Source organism: Hemiscyllium ocellatum, chromosome 16, assembly GCF_020745735.1.
Source record: "Hemiscyllium ocellatum isolate sHemOce1 chromosome 16, sHemOce1.pat.X.cur, whole genome shotgun sequence".
In the NCBI taxonomy this organism is placed as follows: domain Eukaryota; kingdom Metazoa; phylum Chordata; class Chondrichthyes; order Orectolobiformes; family Hemiscylliidae; genus Hemiscyllium; species Hemiscyllium ocellatum.
Window position 1 is genome coordinate 25,890,675 of NC_083416.1, and position 27,069 is coordinate 25,917,743.

General features: G+C 42.1%; 1 protein-coding gene across 2 annotated transcripts in view; it reads left to right on the plus strand.

Annotated features, from left to right (window-relative positions):
- Window positions 1-9,211: 9,211 nt before the first annotated feature.
- Window positions 9,212-27,069, plus strand: part of bod1 (biorientation of chromosomes in cell division 1) — a 38,972-nt gene continuing 21,114 nt past the window's right edge. For both annotated transcript variants that reach the window (XM_060837088.1, XM_060837087.1), the window contains exons 1-2: window positions 9,212-9,332; window positions 20,187-20,311. In XM_060837088.1, coding sequence (XP_060693071.1) covers window positions 9,213-9,332; window positions 20,187-20,311 — 245 coding nt within the window. In that variant the 5' untranslated portion in view covers window position 9,212. The remainder of the gene's footprint in view (window positions 9,333-20,186; window positions 20,312-27,069) is intronic.

Consider the following 27,069-nt stretch of genomic DNA (forward strand, 5'->3'; position numbering starts at 1 on the left):
ATATAAAAGCGGTGATGCACTTCTGAGGCTTATAAAGCTCTGGTCAGGTTACATTTAGAATATTATGAGCAATTTTGAGCCCCATACCTCGGGGAGGATGTACTGGCCCTGAAGCGGGTCCAGAGCAGGTTTACGAGAATGATCCCAGAAATGAAAGGCTTAACATATGGGGAAACTTTGAGGACTCTGGGACTATACTCAATGGTGTTTAGAAGGATGAGGGAGGATCTGAATGAAACTTACAGAATACTGAACGGCCTGGACAGAGTGGACATTGGAAAAACGTTTCCATTGGCAGGTGAGATGAGAACCCGAGGACACACCCGAGGAAAGGGAAGACCATTTAGTGGAGATAAGGAGAAACTTCCACAGCCACAGAATGCTGAATCATTGGTGAATCTGTGGAATTCATTGCCACAAAAGGGTTTAGGTCATTGAGTATATTTAAAACAGAGGTAGATTGCCAAGCTCAAAGGTTACGGGGAAAAAGAGGGAAAATGACAAAGCAGACTCGATGAACCTAATTTCTACTCCTATGTCTTATGGAGGTGAGTTGAGCTGTATTACTGCCTTAACAATGTCAGTTAAATGAGCTCCAGTGGTTATACAATTAATTATTTTTCTCATCACTTGTGCTTCTCATAAATTTTGCTAATATTTGTCATTTGAACTTCCTTCAATTGTGATAGGAATGAGAAACATTTCTGATAATCCAATGTAGTCACAGATTTCTCACTTGTTGACAATATGAAACAATTGTCTTGTTCCCGTATATATAATCTTAACAGATTCTTTCTTTGTTTTGGGTTTCACCTTGAGTCTAAGATACTAATGAAAGCTCTACAGTTGTCCTTTGATCAATGATGAACAATTCTGTGACCTGTGGCCTTCTAACTGGCAGCTATTCAACCAGTTGGTGTCTCTTTGAACAAACTTGGCAGAACTAATTGTCTTTTGACCTGCTAGTCTTCTTCTCCCAAGATTGCTATGTATTTCTTCTGCTTCATAAACCATCTGAATGGCTTTCTTCAAAGCCTACAGGCTACTAGATTAGGTGAGATTAAGGTTCACATAGAAGAGGTATTAGAAATCCTGCAGAGTGTGAAAATAGGTAAGTCCCCTTGGCCGGATGGGATTTATCCTAGGATCCTCTGGGAAGCCAGGGAGCAAATTGCTGAGCCTTTGGCATCGATCTTCAAATTGTCATTGTCTACAGGAATAGTGCCAGAAGAATGGAGGATAGCAAATGTGATTCCCCTGTTCAAGAAGGGGTATAGAGTCAACCCTGGTAATTATAGACCAATGGGCTTTACTTCAGTTGTTGGTAAAGTGTTGGAAAAGGTTATAAGAGATAGGATTTGTAATCATCTAGAAAAGAATAATTTGATTAGGGATAGTCAGCACGGTTTTCCGAAGGGTAGGTCGTGCCTCACAAACCTTATTGAGTTCTTTGAGGTGATCAAACAGGTAGATGAGAGTAAACTGGTTGATGTGGTGTATATGGAGTTCAGCAAGGCGTTCGATAAGGTTCCCCACAGTAGGCTATTGTACAAAATGCGGAAGAATGGGATTGTGGGAGATGTAGCAGTTTGGATCAGTAATTGGCTTGCTGAAAGAAGACAGAGGGTGGTGGTTGATGGGAAATGTTCATTCTGGAATCCAGTTACTAGTGGTGCACCGCAAGGGTCGGTGTTGGGTCCACTGCTGTTCATCATTTTTATAAACGACCTGGATGAGGGCGTAGAAGGGTGGGTTAGTAAATTTGCAGATGACACTAAGGTCAGTGGAGTTGTGGATAGTGACAAAGGATGTTGTAGGTTACAGAGAGACATAGATAAGCTGCAGAGCTGGACTGAGAGGTGGCAAATGGAGTTTAATGCAGACAAGTGTGAGGTGATTCACTTTGGTCGGGGTTACCGGAATGCAAAGTACTGGGCTAATGGTAAGATTCTTGGTAGTGTAGATGAGCAGAGAGATCTCGGTGTCCATGCACGCATCCTTGAAAGTTGCCACCCAGGTTGACAGGGTTGTTAAGAAGGCATACAGTGTTTTAGCTTTTATTAATAGAGGGATCAAGTTCCGGAACCATGAGGTTATGCTACAGCTGTACAAAACTCTGATGCGGCTGCACTTGGAGTATTGTGTACAGTTCTGGTCACTGCATTATAAGGATGTGGAAGCTTTGGAAAGGGTGCAGAGATTTACTAGGATGTTGCCTGGTATGGAGGGAAGGTCTTACGAGCAAAGGCTGAGGGACTTGAGGCTGTTTTCATTGGAGAGAAGAAGGTTGAGAGGTGACTTAATAGAGACATATAAGATAATCAGAGGTTTAGATAGGGTGGACAGAGAGTGCCTTTTTCCAAGTATGGTGACAGCGAGTGTGAGGGGCCATAGCTTTAAATTGAGGGGTGATAGATATAGGACAGATGTTAGAGGTAGTTTCTTTACTCAGAGAGTAGTAGGGGTGTGGAATGCACTGCCTCCAATAGTAGTAGATTCGACAACTTTAAGTGCACTTAAGTCGTCATTGGACAAGCATATAGACTTACATGGAATAGCGTAGGTTAGATGGGCTTCAGATTGGTATGACAGGTCGACGCAACATCGAGGGCTGAAGGGCCTGTACTACGCTGTAATGTTCTATGTTCAAATCTTCTTTGCTTTATAGTAAATCAGATAAAATCTCAACCATAATTCTATCAGCAATTCTATCTCCTGTGAATTCTAATTTCAAAGCTCCATTGTCACACTTCTGCACCAATCTGGAGTGATTATTATCATAGAATCACTACTGTGTGGAAGCAGTCCATTCAGCCCTTCCAGAGAACAGCCCACTCAGAACCACCTTGCTCCCCTATCCCCTACATTCCTCCATGGTTAATCCATCTAGTCTGCACATCTTTGGATTGAGGGAGGAAACTGGAACACCCAGAGGGGCCCCGCACTGACACAGGGTAGAGTGTGAAAACTCCACGCAGTCACCTGAGGGTGAAATTGAACCCAGGTCCTTGGCATTGTGAGACATAATGCTAAGCACTGAACCACCATGCTGCCTATATTGCTTACCAGTGGATTCCCGTGGATGATGAATTCAGTTAAAATTTGCTGTCAAAAATTGTATTTGTTCTAATATTAAATTAATTGTCCAGAGATTGTAGAATTTTATCAAAAGTATTTGTGTCATATTTTATGACTTAGCAAGCTAAAATGCCATTAACAATAGTCCTATAGTGAAATGTGTTTAATTGTTCAGCAGCAGATTTAGTGTCTTGTTTGGAAACAATTATGATACTAAGATCTATTCTTTCCAAAATTTGCAATCTGCATTTTATTTGACCCACCCATTCCAAGATAACCAATTCTGTAGGAGCAAATTACTCCAGATGCTGGAATCTATACTGAAACAAAAAATGCTGGAAATCACAGCAGATCAGACGCTTCAATGTACAGAGAGCAAGCTAATGTTTTGCGTTGGATGACCCTTCATCAGATCATATCCAATTCTGTGTTCTATTTCACCCATCTCTGAAATTAAACCTTTGGGCAATATTATCTCTGCTCCCACACCTTCATAATTTGATTATTATTCTTATCTTAAAGCTTTTCAGTTCGGCACTATTTTAAAATGCTTTATTTCTTTGCCCAAGAAACATTTAAATCTGTTGTATAGCAATTCTGCTTTATTCTTCTTTCTTTAACTGCTGTTAATTTTGCAGTATAGTATGTTGCTTCTCTGTGCTGTTGTATTAGATCTGCATTTTTATGGTCATAAATGAGGTTTCTTTCCACAGTCTAAAGCTGTGCAAGTTAGGTGGACTGACCATGCTAAATTACCCAGTGTTCAGGGATGCATAGATTAGGTGCATTAGCTAAGGGAAATGTAGGAATAGGGAGATTGGTCTGGGTAAGATACTCTTTGGAGGATTGCTGTGGACTTTTTGGGCTGAATGGCCTGCTTTAACACTGTGGGGATTCTACTCTATATATAAAAAAGGAAGATTATGACCTTTTGCAGCTAAGACAGAGGGCTCTTCCCTTTGCATGAAAATGAATGGTCAATTTCATAGCTTTTCTAGCCTAATAAATTATTCCCATTCTCTTTAATAGATTTATCAAATAAACACTGATGCTTGATGTTTTAAAGATGAATTCCATTTGCTTAAAAGATTTCCCTAGATGAGTCATGCTGCTGGCGCTGCTGCTAATAATGCCATTTCCCTTCCCCAGGCGCACACACACTCCTACACTCACACATACACCCTCTCACAGACTTAGACCCCTTTACACTCACACATACACACTCTGTCTCACAGACACTCACAACTCCCCACTCCAATCACACACACACACACATACACATTTGTGGGGTGACTTTGTACTTGCTGAGTTACATTGTATTTTGCTCAAAAACTGCATGAATCCATTTAGGACTCTGTTAACTCATTTTTTAGATTAGAGTCAATCTAAACATTATGGCACAGACAACAGGACACAGGGGGCTAACACCCTCAACATCTTATCTGGGCTGACACCAATTGTTACAGTTAACCTGAGAATGTAACTTTTAAAAAAGGTTTTGTGATTTACATATGAAAGAAGTGAAGCTATCATACTCTTTTAAACAGATGAGAGACTTAACAATCAAGGTATTTTAAAATGTATAATTTCAGTTACATCACACTGTAAACTTTTGCTATAAATTCTGTCTGTTACAATTGTGTACTCCACAACCACCTGATGTAGGAGCAGTGCTCCGAAAGCTAGTGCTTCCAATTAAACCTGTTGGACTATAACCTGGTGTTGTGTGATCTTTAACTTTCCCTTCTAATTTTAGTAACCATTCCTATTCCCATTAATGGCTCCTCCAAATAAATCTTGGTTTCTGTGCCTTTAGTAAACTCTTCCTGCCTTAACCACAGCTTCAATTATTGGTCTTCCACCTGTAGTCCAAAGATGTGCAAATTAGGCGGACTGGCCATGCTAAATTACCCATTGGTCTCAACAGTCTCCTTATTTCCTTCCTCTGTTGGAATCTGTCCGCTTAGACTCCTAAATCATCCTTTTATCATTTTAATTCTGGCTCTGCGATGTTCCACGTGCTACAACCTCTGTTTAAATTACTTCTATGTACCTGTCACAACTCTGTCACATGATATCTGTTCATTATGGGTATTTTTTATTTTGATTTGTGAGCATGTTTTTCTTCTGGCCATTTTAGCCTGTAACTGCAAAGTTTATTTGAAAACTTTTTATCCTCCACCAGAGATTTTAGGTTGGAGGTAAAGTTAAGCTCATGATGTTTCTGATCACATTTGTTAACTGACACAACACAGCCTAACAAACAAATCATTTTAGCTTATTCAAATTTGATATCACGATAAGGCAATACAAGTCCAGGAGGAACATTTCATTCCTTTATTTTCCAATGAACTGATTGAGTTCATAGCAAGCAAGCAAAATTCCTTACCTATAATGTCAGAGCAGGCTCAAATGGCCAAATTGCCTACTCCTAATACCAATAATGACTGTGTAAACAAGTTGTCCTCTGCAAAGGACATCCAAGAAATTTCTTAAAAGTTCACTCAGGGAGCATGGGACATCACTGGCTGGACAGTATTTATTGCCCATGAGAAAGGTGGCAGTGAGCCTTCTTGAACTGCTGCAGTCCACATGCTCTCGATCAATGCATGATGCCCTAAGGAGGGAATTCTGGGATTCTGACCAGTGACAGAGAAATAACAGAGATATCTGTCCAAGTCAGAATGGTGAGTGCATTGGACAGGAACTTGCAGGTGGTGATGTTCCCACTTACTTCCTGTCTTTGTCCTTCTAAGTGGAAGTGGTCATAGGGTTGGAAAGTGCTGTCTCTAGATCTTTGGTGAATTTCTGCATGTGTATTTTGTATACAATATACACTACTGAGCATTGGTATTGAAGGAAGTGGATGCTTGTGGATGTGGTGCCAGTCAAACTGCTGTTTTGTCCTGAATGGTGTCAAGCTTCTTCAGTGTTGTTCGACTTGCACACATCCTGGCAAATGGGGCATATTCCATCACACTCTTGACTTGTATCTTGTAGATAATGGACAGGCTTTAGGGAGTCAAAGTGAAATAGTCACTGCAGTATTCCTAGCCTCTGATTTGCTGGCCTCCACTGTCTTCATGTGGCCAGTCCAGTTGAGTTTGGGTCAATGTAACCTTAAGGATGTTTACAGTTAGGGATTCAGTAATGGTAACATCATCGAGTTCAAGGGCTGGTGGTTACATTGTCTCTTCTTAGAGATTGATCATTGCCTGGCATTTGTGTGGTACGAATGTGACTTGCCACTTGTCAGCCCAAGTCCGGATATTGTCCAGCTGTTGTACATTGGAACATGGACTGCTTCAATACCTGAAGAGTCAAAAGTGGTGCTGAACATTGTTCGCTAATGATTGCACATCTTCCCTTCTGAGCTTATGGTGGAGGGAAGGTCATCAATGAAGATGGTGGGGCCTCAAACACTACCCTGAGGCCTTTTAGTTCAAAGAGATTTACAGATCTCAAATGATTAAGACCAGAATTAAGGTCAACAGTCCTCAAGCCAAAGATCTGCTATTTTTCTGCAGTGTTAAGAATACACCTCAGTACTGCTTCAATTTGCAAAGTCAAGAGAGTTGGTGAGGAATCCCAATCTATTGTCATAACTGAAGTTTCTCATTCCTGGATTATGCTTGCAATTTTTTCTTCACTCTCCAATGCATTCACATCCTTGTGTGGTGGCCAGAACTGTATATAATACTCCAGCTCAGGTCTTAAAAATGTTGTGTGTAACTTCAGAATAATCTTGCTGTGGTGCTCTGTGCCCCTATTATTAACCGCTCTTTCCATCTGCCCAGTCATTTTAATTGATCTATGCACATATGAAACCAAGTTCCTCTGTTCATTCACCCCCTTAAGTTTCGTACCCTTATTTTATGCTGCCTGTCCATGTCTCAATTTCTCACACTGAACTTCATTTGTTATCCATTTGTCCATTCCAGCAATTTGTCAGTCATTGTCTAGATTAGAGTGGTGCTGGAAAAGCACAGCAGTTCAGGCAGCATCTGAGGAGCAGTAAAATTGACGTTTCAGGCAAAAAGCCCTTCATTTAATCCTGATGAAGGGCTTTTGCCTGAAATGTCAATTTTACTGCTCCTCGGATGCTGCCTGAACTGCTGTGCTTTTCCAGCACCACTCTAATCTAGACTCTGGTTTCCAGCATCTGCAGTCATTGTTTTTACCTATTTGTCAGTCATTCTAAAACAATGAAGACAATTTGCTGGAATGGACAAACAGATAACAGATGAAGTTCACAGTTCACAATATTCCAAGTTTTATATCATCTGCAAACTTTGAAACTGTCCCCTGCACACTAAGATCCAGATTATTAATCTGTCAGGAAAAGCAAGATCCTAATTTTGACCCCTTGGAAACAAGACACACCTTCCCCAACCAAATACCCAGTAACCACTATGCTCTGTTCCCTACCACTCAGGTAGTTTTGTATCTATTTTGTTATCATCCCTCTTATTGCAAAAGGTGTAACTTTGCTCACAAGTCTGTTATGCATCACTGTATCAAATGTCTTTGAAAGTACATGTACGTTACATCAACAAAATTCCCCTCATCAAGCCTTACTACTTCAAAACACTCCATTAAGTTATTCAAAGATGATATCACCTTTAGCAATCCAGGCGTGCTTTTGCTAAGTTTAGTGGTTGTATAAAAATCTCTTTACGGATTATACTGACTCCTAACTTAAATCATGGGGGAGTAAAAACTTGTGCATATTTAAGTTTGAAAGTTGACTAACCGAATGTGGCAAAAAATGGTTTCCAGTAAAACAAACCACAACAATCTCATCATTCAAAAGTTAAACTGGGCATAAGATCTGGTAAAACACAGTGACAAATACAGGCAGTCTGAAAATTTGAGAAATTAGAGCTTCTATTGACTGTAAAATAGCCCACTCTCCATAAGCATGTTATATCACGTTGTCTGACAGCCTTTTCATTGAGAACAGAGAAAATTCACAAACTCATGTTGCAGCATTTACCCCTAAAACCTGACGAACTACTGGAATGGATTAGCGGGGGTGGAAAAGCACAGCAATTGTATCCATTGCTCCCGATGCAGTCTCCTCTACATTAGGGAGACTGAACACCTCCCAGCAGAGTGCTTTAGGGAATATCTCCCGGACACCCGCACCAATCAGCCACACCACCCAGTGGCCCAACATTTCAACTCCCCCTCCCACTCTGCCAAGGACATGGAGGTCCTGAGCCTCCTTCACCACCCAACACCTGTAGGAAGAATGCCTCTTCTTCCGCCTCGGAAAACTTCAACCCCAGGGCATCAATGTGGACTTCACCAGTTTCCTCATTTCCCCTTCCCCCACCTCACCCCAGTTCCAAACTTTCAGCTCAGCACTATCCCTATGATTTGTCCTACCTGCCTCGCTCCTTTTCCACCTATCCGCTCCACCTTCTCCTCCCTGACCTATCACCTTCATCCCCTCCCCCACTCACCTATTGTACTCTATGCTACTTTCTCCCCACCCTCCTCTAGCTTATCTCTCCACCCTTCAGGCTCTTTGCCTTTATTCCTGATGAAGCGCTTTTGCCCGAAACGTCGATTTTACTGCTCCTCGGATGCTACCCGAATTGCTGTGCTTTTCCAGCCCCACTAATCCAGAATCTGGTTTCCAGCTTCTGCAGTCAGTTTGTACCTCACCACTGGAATGCGTCAGCGTAAAAACGCGCATGCGCTGCCTTGGAGCCCATTCTCTTGCTGAGCACAAACATTTTAATTCGTTATCTATTATACTATATGGTCGGTTTCAGTTAAGTGACGCTTAAACTCATCAGGTTGTCTACATTCATCTACAAGCTGCGCGTAGGACTGCACTTCACATTCTCCCTCTCCTGACCCTGGAAAAGGAAAACCCACCCGCGGCGACAGTTGTTCGGCCATCTTTCAGCGAGCTGGAGGTCACGCCTGCGCAAGACGGACCTCAGATGAATATTCCAGTTCCTCTTCCGGTTCATGAGTCCTCGAAGGGTTATAGCTGAAACACCGACTTCACCACTTCCTGGTGCTGCTTGGCTTGCTGTGTTCCACTTCCCAGCAGTCCCAGCGCCGGCTCTGTACGCACGCGCACTGCTACTTTCCTGTTGCTGCTGCGCTTGAGCGCCATGGCGAAGAAGCTGGCGGCGGATGATCCGAATCTGATCGCTATGATCGTCGACCATCTCAAGAGCCGCGGCCTTTTCGATGAGTTCCGCAGAGACTGTCTGGCTGATGTTGACACCAAGGTGAGAGAGGGCGACGGCTTCCAGCCCAGCCGTGTACATCGGACCCGGATAGTCTCCTGTCGCCCTGTGAGGACCCGAACACACTGTGTCCGTCGCAGCAGCCGAGGCTTTTCAAAGGGAATGCAATTCCCAACTACCCCAAAAATGGTCCCATGTCCCGTCCTATAGAGATTGAGAAGTGCCGCGTCCCCGACTGTCGTTTTGAAAAGGGAGACCGAGTAAAAGAGAGAACCCCTCTGGCTTAGAGAGGGAAAAGTGAGAGGGGATTTCTCTGGCTCAAGGAGGGACAATGCAGTAGGAGACCTCTCAGGGAAAGAGGCAGGAGGCGCCTGGTCTAGTGAGAATAAGAGGGATGCACGTTCTCCCTGTGTCCTCCAAGCGCTCTAGTTTGTTTCCACAGTCCACAGATGTGCACGTTAGGTGGATTAGCCATGGGAAGTGCAGGGTTTGGGTAGGGGAGGTGGGGTGCTCTTTGGAGGGTCAATGTCATTCGATGGATCAAATGGCCTGCTTCCACACTGTTTGGTCCACAGAGAGAGAGAGAGAGAGAGAGAAAGAGCAAGAGAGGCCGGAGGTGTCTTGTCCATCCAGGCACTGAGAGGCTCTGGTCCACAGAGTGAGAGGGGATGCACTGGTCCAGAAAAAGAGCGTGAGATAGGAAGCCTGTGGTCAACGGAGAATTGCTATTGGGAGGATTGCTGTGCACCAGAGAAAGAGAGAAAACAAGAGGGGATACCTCCAGTCCAGAGAAAGGGAGTGGGAGAAGCTGGAACTCTCTGGGCCGAGAAGCAAGAGAGACAAAATAAGACAGACAAGAAACTTCTGGTCCATCCAGGGAGGGAGGACATCCCTGATCCAGAGAGACAGCAGGAAGGGATGTCTCTGCTTTATAGAGAGCACAGGAGGGGCTGCCTCTACTCTAAAGAGAGCAAGAGAGAATGTCTGTACTCCAGACAAAGAGAGAAAACAAGAAGGGATGCCTCTGATCCAGGGAGAGCAAGACGGAGTGTCTCTGGTCCAGAGACTGGGAGAGTGAGAGTGCGAGACAGGATACCTCTGGTCTTGACAGAGAGAACGCAAGTGGGAGAGGGGTTTCCTTTGGTCCATAGACAATGAGCTATGTGGCATGTTACTGGTGCAGGGAGAGGGTGCAGGAATAAGAGGGGATGCAACTGGCCTAGTGAGAGGGCACAGGAGAGGCAGGAGGCCTTTGATCCTGAGAGAAAGGGCAAGCAAAAGAGGAGAGCCTTCTAATTCAGACAGAGTGTGAGTGGGTAGGAGGGTGCGTCATTTGTCGGGAGAGAAAGAGAACATGAGAAGGGATGCCTGTTAGCCAGACAGAAATCAGTGCAGGGGGACCCTTTACTTGAGGTGGGCAGAACCTTCTGCCCCAGAGAGTGCACGAGTGCAGTTGGACCATGTGTCCAGAGAAAGCTTGTCTGCTTGCCAAACCCAACATAAGCTTCTCCATGCTCCACCCTCATGCATCCCATTCATATGTTTGTATGAGTGGTGCTGACCATAGGCTAAGGTTTTTCTTGTGGGCAAAATTTATTTAGAATAAGGGGATGACTTTGGAGTTGAGAGGAATCATATTGTACTGATGCTCAGCAACTTGAGAAAAAAATGATCAAAAACTGAAAATCACTCATGGACCAATTGTACTCAGCAGGGTGGTGTGAAAGTGGAAATTTTAATATCTAAATTCAATTGCATAGTTTGACTGAAAACTGACAACTGTAATGCTATTTGTTTAAACTTCACAGTTTAAGTATAAATAGTCTTGGGCTGCTGTTAATGACTTGGAATGTAGTAATCCAGTACGGAGTTCAGCTGAGACTTACTGTGCGTTGAGTAGAGTGTGGGAGATGGAGAGGTGACCCTTTAGAGTTTTATAAATCACAAGGGGCATAGATAAAGTTAATAGCAAAGGTCTTTTCCCCTAGGGTAGAGGAGTTTAAAACCAGGAACATATTTTTAAGATTGAAAAGGGGGTGAAGGGACACCGTTATCTCACACAGGGTGGTTTGTATGTGGAGAGAATTGCCAGAGGAAGTGGTAGATGTAGGTATAGTTATAATATTTAAGGCCATTGTTGTGGTTCTGTTCGCCGAGCTGGAAGTTTTTGCTGCAAACGTTTCGTTCCCTGGCTAGGGAACATCATCAGTGCTATTGGAGCCTCCTGTGAAGCGCTTCACAGGAGGCTCCAATAGCACTGATGATGTTCCCTAGCCAGGGAACAAAACGTTTGCAGCAAAAACTTCCAGCTCGGCGAACAGAACCACAACAATGGACACCCGAGCTACAAATCTTCAACCAGACTTTATTTAAGGCCATCTAACACGTATATGAATAGGAAAGGTTTAGAGGGATATGGGCCAAATTAGTCAAATGGGACTAGTTTAATTTGGGAAACTTGGTCGGCATGGACGAGTTGAACTGAAAGGTCTGTTTCCATGCGGTGTATAAACTGTTTTGAGCTTTATTGTTACAATTTAGCATTTCAACTCAATAGCTTTGAGGATGATATGTTGCCATTTGCTGACAACAGTCCAGGATCCTCTATATAATAGCATTTTTTATAGAAGATTTGTAGCTCAGGATGACAAGTCTGTAAGATAGTTCACTGAGCTTGAAGATTTGTTTTTAGACATTTCATCACCAGTAACATCATCAGAGAGGGTCTTTGGTAAAGCGCTGATGGTATGTCCCACCTATCTATTTATAAGTCCTGGTTTCTTAAGGTGGGTGATGTTATTTCCGTATTTTTTTTCCAAAGCAAGGTAGATAAATTCAGATTCTATGTGTTTATTGATGGAGTTCTGGTTCAAATGCCATGCCTCTAAGAATTCTCATATGTGTCTTTGTCTTGCCTGTCCTAGGATGTCTGTGTTGTTCCAGTCAAAGTGGTGTCCTTCTTTGTCTGTATGTTTGGAAACTAGTGAGAGTGGGTCATGTCTTTTGGTGGCCAGTTGGTGTTCCTGTATCCTAGTGGCATGTTTCCTGCTAGTTTGGCTGATGTAGTGTTTTCTTTTATACAGTTCTTGCATGGTATCTTGTAAATTACGTTAGTTTTGCTGGTGGCATAGAATGGATCGTTTAGGTTCATTAGTTGCTGTTTGTGCATTGGTGGGTTTGTAAGCTACCATGATGCCAAGGGGTTGGAGTAGTTATAGAGATGTACAGCATGGAAACAGACCCTTTGGTCTAATTTGTCCTTGCCAACCAGATATCCCAACCCAATCCAGTCCCAGCTGCCAGCACCCGGACCATATCTTTCCAAACCCTTCCTATTCATATACCCATCCAAATGCCTCTTAAATGTTGCAATTGTATCAGCATACACCACATCCTCTGGCAGCTCATTCTATGATTCAATGACTCTAAGTCCATACCGACCCTCCGAACAGTAACCCACCCAGTCCCATTCCCTTACCCAGTATTTACCCCGAGTAATGCACCTAACACTATATACATTCAACTATCATGTCTAGAAATGGTAGTCTGTTGTCATTGTCATCTTTTGTGAATTTTATGCCTGTCAGGATATTGTTGATGGTGTTGTATATTTCATCTGGTTTATTCTATTTTGTGATGATGAAGGTGTCAGCTACATAGTGGACTCATTCCTAGACATGACAGTTGAACATACATTTAACGGAGAGCTTCAAACCAGCATCTACAGAAAAATAACACACATACACCATATACTTAACTTCAGAAACAATCACCCTAACATCCACAGATGGAGCTGCGTTAAGACATTATTTCAAAGAGCCAAGCCATACTGCAGCACCCAAGAACTCAAAAAGTAGAAGAAAAATATCTATACAATGTTTTCAAGAAAAACGGATACCCAAAATACACAATCAGTCGACTCCTCGGAAACAAACTCAAATAGGCAGACACGACACAACCAAATACTCTAGCCACATTATCTTACATCAAAGGCATATCAGAAATGACTTTCAGACTATTCTGACCCCATGGCATCACTGTAGCCCACAAACCTACCAAGACACTTTAAACAGCAACTAATGAACCTAAAGGATCCATTAGATATCACCAGCAAAACTAACGTCATTTACAAGATACCATGCAAGAACTGTATAAAAGAAAACACTACATAAGACAAACCAGTAGGAAACTTGGCACCAGGATACATTAACACCAACTAGCCACCAAAGGACACAACCCACACTCGCTAATTTTCATACATACAGACAAAGAAGGACACCACTTTGACTGGGACAACACGCACATTCTAAAGCAGGCGAAACAAAGATATGCACAAGAATTCTTTTGGGTATTGCATTCTAACCAGAACTCCATCAGTAAACACAATGACTTAGAACCTTACCTTGAAGAATAAAGAATCGGAAATGACATCACCCACCTTAAGAAGCCAAGACCTATAAATAGAAAGGCGGAACATATCATCAGCGGTTCACCAGAGGCTCTCTCTGATTATGTTACCTAGTATGGTGACGAAATGTCTGAAAATAAACCTTCAAGCTCAGCGAGCTAACTTAGATTTATCCGCTATGCATGTTAGACATGCTTTTAAAGTATTGAACTCTTGTAGATATATGAATGTAGATAGTGATTGTTTTTAGCAAATACCGCAAAATTCTTTGGTGAACCAAAATGCTATACTTTGGCATCTTTTTAACACCAGTAGAAACTGAGAATTTTCAAAGAAAATTGACTTCCCAGACAGCTAACTAAATTTTTTTTTTGTTTATGACAATAGAATAACTTTAAGTGCAGATTTTAATAAAGAGTATCAAGAATTGTTATCAGGAATGGGGCTGCTGTGTTTACACATAGTCAGTTGTAACAAACAATAATTCAACAGTGTGAACCACTATACAAACTGTTCAAGGAAAGCTGAAGTGTTTTAAGAGTGTCAGCAGAGCCTAAAGATTAAAATATTACCTTGAAATTTAGAGCCAGCTGTTCTCCTCAGTTCGTTTCCACATTGTTTAACAAAGTCTTTGACGTAAACAATCCAGAAGAATCGATGAACATAGAGATGAAACAGAAGAAAACTAATTCTTAAACCGAAGTTCCCAGTTTCTTTGTTTTCTTTAGTATTTGGATTGTTGGATATATGGGAGATAATACTATTTCAGTTGGTAATACTAAAAATACAACATAAAAACTACAGACTGACTTGTCAGCTTTAATGAGTTATTTGTTTTGCATCCTGTCCTCATAGTGTTTTATTTATCGTTGTTTGGGACAGCTTTCACGTGTGTATATAAAACTATAAAGTCACTTTTGGACCCATTGCACAATGATGATAACCTGTCAGATGCGGCCTAATTCTGTCTGTGTTTACCCATAGTTGAGTTCATTGCCTGGGCTTTCTGTCAAACATTCATAAAAATTACTGGATGGTGACCAATGCAGTCACCAGGGAGCAGAGTTCCTACCTGGGATCTGTTTTGTAAAATAGAATTCTGTAATGCCTTCGTTCATTCCAGGAAATGAGTCTGAACTCCCCAAATGCATTTAAACCTTTAATTTGCATAATAAAATATTTTTGTGAAATGTATGCTGTACACCAAAACAACAGTCCATTGTTCTGCCCTTGGGTAGAAGAATTTCTTTTAAATATATCAAGACCATCTAGAACCAGAGCACTTAGTCTCAGAATAAAGGAGTGTTAATTTAAGACTGAGATCAGGAGAAATTTAATCTCTCAGATGACTGACTGTCTTTTTAGAACTCCTGGCCACAAAGAGCTGAGAGTACTTGTGTGTATTTAAGACTGAAATTGGTTCTTAAGTCGAGGAATCAAAGATTATGGGAGAAAACACAGGACAGTGGACATGAGGAGTTTCAGATCAGCCATGATCCTATCGAATAACTGAGCAGGATCGAGGCCAAATGGCTTACAACTGTTCCTACTTCTGGTCTTTTAAATTGCAAACAGTCTCTCATGGGCATTTTGGATCACTAGTTCAGGCAGTAGCTGAAGTGGATTCCTGGTGCCACCTTGACAGTTTTTGTCTTTTGAAGTATCTTATGGCTAAGCTGCAACTCAAGACAAACTAACCCCACTCTATCATTTACAATGAGGACTGCCTCTGCATCCAACAGAAAGAGTTTCCCCACAGACCTGCTTCATAAACTGATCACTGAAGAAGTTGTTATTGGGATATGAACCCAGCTATTCTGATTCAGGTAAGAATACAACCACTGAAAATGGTAGGAATCTAACCACAGGTTAAGTGGACACTGAGTATATACGTAGGAACCTTGATTATTCAAATACCAATTATCCGAAAGTCAGATTATCCAAAGGAGATTTCGAGGTCCCAATAGAAACATCACATCAAAGATGTGTTTCCAGCAGTCATCATGTCTTTTGTTTACATTGATTAAACAGGCACAGTCTCCAAATGACTGACCTCCCGCCCCTCTCTCTGTCCCCACACTTGCCCTGGAGTTCTACAGAGGGGTGTACCCTAAACCCCCCTTCCCCAGATATTATCTCTAACGTTGTCCTGTACAGGACAAACATGGAACCTGTCAAAAAGTTGCAATACAAAGTTGTGTGTGTGTTATTTGGAGACTTACCCCACAGAGGCGGCAGCAGCAGTCTTGTTGTTAGTGTACAGTCCGGCCGCCCCGGGGGGGGGCATGTATGAGTCTTCCAGAACTCATTATCCAAATTCATACATGTTTTTTACTGATTAACACCAAGGTCAGTGCCATGAAAGGACAATCTTTGGCTGAATTATACAAATAAATAAAGCCCAACCTGCTGCCGTATCTCTGCTCCCATTGATGCCTCCGCTGGAGAGAAAACTCTATTCCCTGGGATGTGGGGCATGCAGACATCATAATATACAAGAACAATAGGCTTGCAATAACTCCTGTGATGTAACTCTACTATTGGGAAGGTCTGGATTAGATTCATGCCTGGAAGCACAATGTCGCTTCAAAGCCGGTAAATCACAATAGACTGATCTTTTATGTCCGCTTCAAAAGAAGTAGAGTGCAGGAAACAACAATGCACCTTGTTTTGGTGGATCTCACTAAAGCATTTGTCACCATGAGTAGGGTAGGCTTCTATCAGCTGCTAGAGGGAGTCAGCTGGTCTGTCAAGTTTTGAGTATTTTTATCTCCTTCTGTGATAACAAGCATGCCACCTCTGGCCGTTTTGAGATCAAGAATGGAGTGAACGAAGACTATGCCAGAGTCTCTGGTACCATTTTTGTCTGCTGTCCTGATTTTGCCCATCCTTCTGTGGAGAAGGAAAGTGAGAATGGTAGATTCCTGAACCTTGTGAAGACGGAAAGACAAAAGTGTGGCATGTCCTGTTCGAAGCATTTCCGAATACTAATAATACTGTACTACATGCCCAGGCAGAAGATCAGCTCTAAGGTTTGTGGATCATCTGTCCTATGAACATGTCATGCTTGCCCTCTTCATCATCCGTCATGAAAATTGTAGCTATGGAACAGGGTGATGCTTCCACTTGTGATCAGACCTGACACACCACTGGAAGCAGGTAGTAGCTTCTGCTATCTTTGATCTACAATGACACACAGCCTGTGCCTTGACAAAGAGCTTAGCACATAAAAAAGCAGCCATCAACTTTGACAAACACAAAGTGCTGGAGAAGCTTTGCAGATCTGGCATCATCTGATCTGATAAAGAATCACAACTGGAAAGGTCAACTGTTTTTCTTTCGACAGATATTACCAAGCCTGTTGAGTTTCTCCAGTACTTTCTGTTGTTATTTCAGATCTCCAACAACTGTAGTTCTGTGTTTTTATGAACAGCAACATACTGACCTCCAAGACCAAGATACTTATGTTAAAGTCTGGAGATCGTCTTGAAGTTTGGACACCTTACAATTTCCAAGAAAAGTCAATAACTGTAGTGTCTATAAAGCCTTGTTATCCCGTGGAAGACCAAATGAAAAATGAAGCTGTCGTTTTGAGGGAAAGCATCACTGTTTGTGCTCACCACAGAAAGAAGATTCCACTAGTTTGGGCATGTGGATTAAGTATAAGATATTAGAATCATAGAATCCCTAGATCCAAGATGGATCAGCTTGGGCTGATTAAATGGATTTAACACATTTGTGCCATACAATTGGCAAACTGAGAGCAGTCTCCAACAAGAGAAAATCACACAATTGCCCCTTGATGTCAGTGACATCACTGTCATTGATCTAGCAACAATCTTGGTGATTGCTATTGACCAGCAACTGAACTGGACCTAAATAACTCATTATCTGTTTCCCCAGTGCCTATCCATAATCTAAGTGACACAAGTCAGGAATGTGACTGAGTACTCTCGGTTGGTGGGTGAGTACAGCCCCAAAAAAACTCTAGTATCTTGATTGGTATCCTATTCACCACCTTAAGCATTCACCAGATGGTACACACTGCTGCCACTGACATAACTCGTTCCTTTTAACAGAACCTTCTAAACCTGTGAACTCTTAACACCTTGAAGGACAAAGGAAGCAAGTATATGGGAACACTACCGCCTGCAAGCCACTGCCTCCAAGGCAAGCCATCATCTTGACTTAAAACTAGATCACTGTACATTTTACTGTTGTTGTGTCAAAGTCCTGGGGCTGTCTCTTCCTAAGAGCAGTGGGTGTCCCTATGCTCCACAGACTGCAAAAGTTCAAGAAGACCGCTACCAGCAGCCCTCCAGGGCACTTTGGGGTGAGCATTAAGTGGCTTAGCTGGTGATGCCCACATTTGTAAAAATTTTTTTAAAAAACTGTAAGGAACTACTTCATGGGTTCGCTATTCTAGAATCAGCATATTCATCCATCAAAAGAAATGTATCAGATGATCTCTGATCTTATCAAATACTGTTGTTCTGAAGTCATCTCTTATAGATTGAAGGATGCCAAATTTGAATTTGTGTCATTATGTAGGTATATTTATTTGTAGTAACATTGATAGGCAAGACATCATGAGGAATTTTGACAAAGTAAAAATGGTTGCTATCTTTTGATATCTAACCTCCAGTTTTTGTGCATTCCATTTATCCATCACTATTTGAAATTATAATCAGAAGCCTGAGTGCATGTGAGTAGTCCTCATTTGACATTGAAATTTTTCTTTCTGAGAATTGCTACTTTTAAGTGAAAAAAAACCTGTGTAAAAGCTGGTTAAATTTCAAACGACTATTACAAAAAATAGACTGTAAATTGAAATACCTGACATAGCTGAGTTCCTACAATGCTAAAGAAACAGCTTAGATGTGAATGGGGCGAGTGAAAATATTTTTAAGGTATTTAGCACACTTGCCTTCATTGCTCAGATTTTTGAGTGTAGGGGTTGGGATGTTATGTTGAGTTGCTACAGGACATTGATGAGGCCTCTTTTGGAGTACTGTGTCCAGTTCAGGTCCCCCTGTTATAGAAAATATGTTATTCAGTGAGAGAGGGTTCAGAAGAGATTTACCAGGATATTGCTGTGTTTGAATTATAAGGAGAGGCTGAATAAACTAGGACTATTTTATTGGAATGTAGGAGGTTGAGACATGAACTTGAACTTGTACAGGTTTATAAAATCATGAAGTAGATATCGATTAAACGGATATAAATAAGGTGAATGGCAGGTGTCTTTTCCCTAGGATGGGATATTTAAAGAATAGGCAACATATTTGTAAGGTGAGAGGAGAAAGCTTTTTAAAAAAGCCTTCTTTTGCAGAGTGCTCCAGGGGAATAGTGGTTTTGGACAAGTTACAATGTTTAAAAGACACTTGGTACGTACATTGAATACAAAATGGTTGGAGGGATTTGCAGCCAGGTTGGACAAGTTTAGGATTATGGTCAGAAAGGACTGGTTAGACTGAAGGGGTGTGTTTCCATGTTGTATGACTTGGCGTAGCTTTCTACTTAAAGAGAATTTGTCAAAAATAAAGGGCACCTTTCTTTTTCAATACCATCTCACTACTTCATTTCTTGTTCCGCTATGGCTACATCTTCAGCCATTGCAAGGTGCTGTCATTTCCAGGGACTCTTTCCTTCTCTCTTCACCCCCCCTTCCCCCTCCAAGTGTCTCGAACTGTTTAAGCTGCAGTGTTCCTGGAGTTGTGCTGAAGCTGCTAATAATCAATTATATGCTTTTGTTACTGTTGCTCTTTCCTCTTCGTGGCAGTCCTCATATTTGAACTTCGGCAATGGATTGGGGAGTAGTTGCAACTTAGCACAAGAGGCCGCAAGTAAGGAGTGGCAGTAGTTGGAGAGTTAGAGAATGGGAGAGGACGTGAGTCAAACATTAGAAGTGGGAGACGACATAATATTAATCTCCTCCTGATGCTCCGACTATAGGTCCATTAACTTTATAGTGTGAACGCAAAGTTACAGTAAACATGACAACAAAATGAGGGTTACTGATATTTGGAAGTATTCCAGAGTTGATGGGCTTGTTCAGGAAATTTTGGGATGAAGTTATAATGTTTTGTTCTGTTGGGATGGTTGTAGACTGTTGTCCTTCTGCAGTCGTTTATTTTGTAATTTTCACTCCTCTTCTGCATTGCCTTTTTGTGTGGCTGAGGAGATGTCAATATTACTTGGTTTTAGGCATCTTCCACTTAGTTGTCACAAGAGGTAAGTGAGAAGGTTTGCTGACTTTTGTAAGATTTTGTGATCTATCTGAAGTTCTTAGCTCAAAGGCAAGCACTAACTGTGGGTCAGTGAATTAGTGTCCATGTATAATAATGTATTGCTCAAAAAAGTGCCATTTGTATAAAGCATATATAAATTGGATTTTGATTATGTTCAATTTAGAAAAGGTATTGTTCACAACTTTCAAATTGTAAATATTTATTTGCCTTATTTGAATCTTTTGTTAACATTTCCAGCCAGCCTATCAGAATCTCAGGCAAAGAGTTGATAATTTTGTATCCAATCACTTGGCTAATCATGAGTGGAATCCAAGCCTTAACAAAAATCAGTTGCGTAATGAACTTCGACAGAGGGTCTGTAAGTGAGTATGCTACTTAAATACTTTTATGGTTTCAATGCTTTTATCCCCTAGTCTAGATAGTACAAAAATATCTGATTTGCATTTCCATCAAATTTTGAAGTGCAACTTTTCTGTTCAGTTTATGACCAAATTATTTGTTAGGATTTTACTACAGTGTTACTTTTAGTGACAAATGTTCAGCACTAGATTTTAAAAGTAGCTGGTTAGATGCTATGTAGATTACTGTTCAGTTTTGGACAAAGTACCTTAGGAGGGATAGGTTTGAATGATGGCCATACAATGCAGATTCACCAGAAGATACTGAGGTTTGTAGAGTTCATCATTAGATAGACAAGCAGGACACTGGAAAAACACACAAGCCAGGCAGCATCAGGAGGTGGAAAAGTCAATGTTTTGGTTGTAACCCTTCTTCAGAACTGGGGGTGGGTATAAGGAGATCTGAAGATAAAGGGGAGGGTGGGGAGGGGGTTGCGGGTTGGTGAAGTAGGGATCGGTGAATACAGGTATGACCTGGCTGGTCGATGGGAGGAATGAATCTGGTTGGTAACTGGCAGGGTCGGTCAGAGGAATGGAAGTGTGGGGGTGGGGCTGGAAAGGGAGTGGGCATATGGAAGGGAGGTTATTTGAAATTGAAGAACTCAATATTGAACCCTCTGGTCCGTCGGCTGCCCAGGCGGAAGATCAGATGGTGTTCCTCCAATTTGAGATCTGATTTGCTGTGGTATGGATGAGGCCAAGGATGGTCATGTCGGAAAGGGAGTGGGAAGGGGAAATAAAATGGGCAATGACTGTGGGCCCAGCTGAGATGCTCAGCAAAACGTGCCCTGAATTTACTTTTGGTCTCTCTGATGTAGAAAAGACCACATCGGGAGCACCCGATACAGTAAATTAAGTTGGAAGAGGGGTAGGTGAACCTCTGTCTCACCTAGAAGGACTATTTGGGGCCCTGGATGGAGGTGACAGCAGGTTTCGCATCTTTTCCGCTTGCAGGGGAAAGTGCCAGGGGTTTTGTGGGGGTAGTGGGGGAGGGGTTGGTGGGGAGAGTAGCGCAAACCAAGGGTTGGCGAAGGGAATGGTCCTTGCGGAAGGTAGAGGGATGGGGAGGGGAAGGTGTTCTTGTTGGTGGGGCCTAATTGGAGTTGGCAGAAGTGTTTAAGGATTATACATTGATATGGAGACTGGTGACGACAAAGGAAACCCTGTCTTTATTGCATTTAGAGGGGACAGGGTTTAAAGTAGTGAAGCAGGGAATGGAAGAGTTGCAGTGGAGTGCTATCTGGATTACAGAGGAGAAGATGAGCATTTGTTCAAAATAGGTGGACATCTGGGATGCTTGGAAGTGGAATGTCTGCTCGTCCGAGCAGATGTGGCAGAGGTGGAGGAATTGGGAGTTCTTGAAGGATACTGGGTGGAGTTATTATGGGAGTCTGGTTTTATAGTAAACGTCCATCTGGAAATGGAAATGGAGAGGTCAAGAAAGGGAGGGAGTTGTCTGAAATGGACCAAGTGAATTTGAAGGCAGGATGGAAGTTGCGGGTGAAGTCTGTGCGCTGTTCCAATTCAGCATAGGTGCAGACCGCTACACCGATGTAATGGTTGCAGAGTATTTACTGAAGAGGGACTGACGTAGCTGACAGAGGCAGGTGTAGCTAGGGCCCCTCTGAGTGCCCTTGGTCACCCCTGGATTCGGAGGAAATGGGAAGAGTTAAAGGAAAAGTTTTTAAAGGTGAGGACTAGTTCAGCAAGGTGGAGGAGGGTATTGGCAGAGGGGGACTGGATGGGTTTTGTTGGAAAGAAAGAAGCTGAGGGCCTGAAGGCCTTCCTTGTAGGGTATGGACATGTATATGGACGGCACATATGTAGTGAAGGTAAAGCGTTGGGGGCTGGGGAACTGGAATTTACTGATGGGGTGGAGGGCATGGTTAGTGTTACGGATGTAGGTGGGAAGTGTCTGAACCAAGGGGAAATAGGGTGGAATCAAGATAGGAGGAGATGAGTTCAGTGGGGCAGGATCATACAGAGACGATGGGTCACCTGCGGTAGTTAGGCTTGTGGATCTTGGGGAGCAGGCACTGTGGGCCTGGGGGGCATAAGGTTGGAGATGGTGATGGGGAGATCACCATGTCATCCCGTTTCTGCCTCAGTCAAAGCAAAATGCTCAGTATAGTTTTACCTCCTTCACCTTTATTCTGGGCCTTCGAGGGAGCGAGAACGATCGCCTATGCACAGAGGAACATAAGTTCTCTGGCTTTTCTTGAACAGGAGTTTCTTCTTAAATAGCAATTTGCAGGGAGGGGCATCCAGATTAAGCAATATGCATATTGATTGGGTAACCATTACAATCAGTGAGTGTCAATAGTAAAGATTAAGCCATCTGCTGTTACACAATAGATGTTCTTAACTGGCTTTGTATAATGAATAATTTTCACCTTAGTTAACGGACTTTACATACTGAATGCTTCTTCATCTTGTTAAACTGCTTTACATAATGAATGATTTTCCACCTTGTTAACCCACAACCCTTGCCTCCAGCATCCCATTGTTTACTCCAAATTCTTATCTTATTGGAGTCATGCTAGCTGAACCTTTTTTGTTTCACAAAACTCAAAACTTAACACTCTCCTTACCTGCTCATACCATATACACTTTCTCATTTCCTCCTTTTTATCATTTCATGATAACCACCTAAATGGCGCTACCAGCTTGCGTAAGACTCTGACAGCTAGTATTTAAGCCAATTATTGACACACAGCATACAATAATTATAACAATAAAAATTACTAGTCCGTTACAGTAAATAGAATTTGAAGAATCCTCTCATGGAAAAAAAATTCACCAGTAAAGTTCTTAAATCAACAGTCCTTAGTGACCACTCTGTCCCCTCCAAGTCGAGTGGAAATTAGCCAATTCTCCAAAATCTCCTTCAGTAAAGTCCAACCTGAAAACAAAATCTAGTCTGGTCCTTCTACATCACTTGTGGAGAAATCTGAATTCTTAGAAAAGGGCAGTTAAATACTTAAACAAAACTGATGAGACTTCCATCCTTCCGAAGGTGCTTCAGATGGAAGAGACCAGCGCATCTAAGTGTGCAGAGCTGCAGCTGTAGGAGCAGGCAAAGTGAACACAGTATTCTTTGCTATATCTGCTCCTCCTCTGCTGTTAAGTGTAACAAACCCAACTGGTTGTTTTGATGTTAGCTTGGTCTGTGTACCATCATATCCCTTTAAATGATCGAAAGACAAGGTAAAGCTCACGTGTGTTTATGTCCATTAGAAGGCCACTGACAAAAATCATACCGACCTCTTCACTTTTGTTTAGCTTCTTCTCTTTTCGTGCTCATGACTGGGGAGCTGATTGGATCACGTTGTGGAAGGGCAGGCTGTGGTCCAAAGGCACGCTTTACCTATGAATAGAGAAACTCTAGAGACTATGTCAGCTGCTGAAAGTATCTTTGCATTTCCTTTCTCATTCCTTCCTTGCCAAGGTGGTTATCAGTATGAAGACAGTCACACTAAATTGTGTCAACCTATTTCAACATTTTTTGAATTCTTGAAGTCTATTACTCTGTTCACTGTTTATGACATTGTCACGTTTTATACAATCCATAAACTTCTAAATTGTACTCCCTGAACAATTCGGTCAATTATAAACAAGTCAATGGTCCTAAAATCAAACCCTTGGGAGATGCCATTCAAGTTATAGCGTCATAGAGATGTACAGCATGGAAACAGACCCTTCGGTCCAACCCGTCCATGCCGACCAGATATCTCAGCTCAATCTAGTCCCACCTGCCAACACCCGGCCCATATCCCTCCAAACCCTTCCTAATCATATACCCATCCAACTGCATTTTAAATGTTGCAATTGTACCATCCTTCACCACTTCCTCTGGCAGCTCATTCCATACCTGTACCACCCTCTATGTGAAAACGTTGCCCTGTAGGTCTCTTTTGTATCTTTCCCCTCTCACACTAAACCTATGCCTTCTAGTTCTGCACTCCCCAACCCTAGGGAAAAGACTTTGTCTATTTATTCTACCCCTCACAATTTTGGAAACCTCTTATAAGGTCACCTCTCAGCCTCCAACGCTCCAGGGAAAACAGCCCCAGCCTGTTCAGCCTCTCCCTATAGCTCAAATCCTCCAACCCTGGCAACGTCCCTGTAAATCTTTTCTGAACCCTTTCAAGTTTCACAACATCTTTCCGATAGGAAGGAGACCAGAATTGCATGCAGTATTCCAACAGTGGCCCAACCAATGTCCTGTACAGCCACAACATGGCCTCCCAACTCCTGTACTCAATACTCTGACCAATAAAAGACCGCATACCAAATGCCTTCTTCACTATCCTATCTACCTGCAACCTGAACATGCACTGCAAGATCTCTTTGTTCAACAACACTCACTGGGACCTTACCATTAAGTGTATAAAGCCTGCTAAGCTTTACTTTCCCAAAATGTAGCACCTCCCATTTATCTGAATTAAACTCAGATTAAACTTCTCAGACCATTGGCCCATCTGGTCAAGATCCTGTTGTAATCTGAGGTAACCCTCTTCGTTGTCCACTACTCCTCCAATTTTGGTGTAGTTGACTACACCAAACTTCCTAACTGTACCTCTTATGCTCACATCCAAATCATTTACATAAATGACAAAAAGTAGACGACCCAGCACCGATCCTTGTGGCACTCCACTGGTCACAGGCCTCCAGTCTGAAAAACAACCTTCCACCACCACCCTTTTGTCTTCTACCTTTGAGCCAGTTCTGTATCCAAATGGCTAGTTCTCCCTGTATTCCATGAGATCTAACTTTGCTAATCTGTCTCCCATGGGGAACCTTGTCGAACGCCTTACTGAAGTCCATATAGATGACATCTACCGCTCTGCCCTCATCAATCCTCTTTGTTACTTCTTCAAAAAACTCAATCAAGTTTCTGAGACATGATTTCCCACACACAAAGCCATGTTGACTATCCCTAATCAGTCATTGCCTTTCCAAATACATGTGCATCCTGTCCCTCCGGATTCCCTCCATCAACTTGCCCACCACCGAGGTCAGGCTCACTGGTCTGTAGTTCCCTAGCTTGTCCTTACCACCCTTCTCAAACAGTGGCATCACGTTTGCTAAACCTCCAGTCTTCCGGCACCTCTCCTGTGACTATCGGGTACACCTGATCAGGTCCTGGGGATTTATCCACTTTAACCATTTCAAGACATCCAGCACTTCCTGCTCTGTAATCTGGACGGTTTGCAAGATGTCACCATCTATTTCCCTCCAGTCTATATCTTCCATATCCTTTTCCACAGTAAATACTGATGCAAAATACTCATTTAGTATCTCCCCCATTTTCTGTGGCTCCACACAAAGGTCGCCCTTGCTGATCTTTGAGGGGCCCTATTCTCTCCCTTGTTACCCTTTTGTCCTTAATGTATTTCTAAAAATCCTTTAGATTTTCCTTAATTCTATTTGCCAAAGCTATCTCATGTCCCCTTTTTGCCCTTCTGATTTCCCTCTTACGTATACTCCTACTTCCTTTATACTCTTCTAAGGATTCACTTGATCTATCCTGTCTGTACCTTACATGTGCTTCCTTTTTCTTAATCAAACCCTCAATTTCTTTAGTCATCCAGCATCCCCTATACCTACCAGCCTTCCCTTTCACCCTAACAGGAATATACTTTCTCTGGATTCTTGTCATCTCATTTCTGAAGGCTTCCCATTTTTCTAGCTGTCCCTTTACCTGCGAACATCTACCCCCAATTAGCTTTAGAAAGTTCTTGCCTAATACCGTCAAAATTGGCCTTTCTCCAATTTAGAACTTCAACTTTTAGATCTGGTCCAACCTATTCCATCATTATTTTAAATCTAATAGAATTATGGTCGCTGGTCCCAAAGTGCTCTCCCACTGACACCTCAGTCACCTGCCCTGCCTTATTTCCCAAGAGTAAGTCCCTTCTCTAGTAGGGACATCCACATACTGAATCAGAAAATTGTCTTGTATGCACTTCACAAATTTCTCTCCATCTAAACCATTAACGCTGCGGCAGTGCCAGTCTATGTTTAGAAAGTTAAAATCCCCTACCATAACCACCCTATTATTCTTACAGAGAGCTGAGATCTCCTTACAAGTTTGTTTCTCAATTTCCCTCTGACTATTAGGGGGTCTATAATACAATCCCAATAAGGTGATTATGCCTTTCTTATTTCTCAGTTCCACCTAAATAACTACTCCTCCCAAACACCAGCTCCTCAGCCATGCATTCATCTGCTCCATCCTTCTATTCCTGCTCTCGTAGCACTGGGAGTAATCTATGTTATTCAAAAAAAAATTTATTTTTAACAAATTAACCAAGTATCAATGTGAAAGCTGTCAGGAAAAGTATTTCAAAAGTCTGGGACAGCAAGAAAACAAATATTTCCTGTGCTTTAGCAATTGAGGAGGCAGTTTCAGTTCAGATGTACCTCTCAAATATTCATGGGAAACAAATGCTGAATACTTTAAAATCGGTCCTTCAAATGAAACTTTCCCAAAAAATAATCTGAATGTGGCAACTTTGGTAGAGATTAACATTCTTTGAATTTGCAGTATGAAGGGGGCCAATGAAGTCTGAACAATAATTGAAATAATTTAAAACTGTCAGCCTCAAGTTCTAATAGCCTCTAGAAGATCTTAACAAAACATCAAACTAAAAATGCACCCTTCTTTTTGTGAACATTCTGCATTAAAAACACAGCAGCAGCAAAGATATTTTAATACA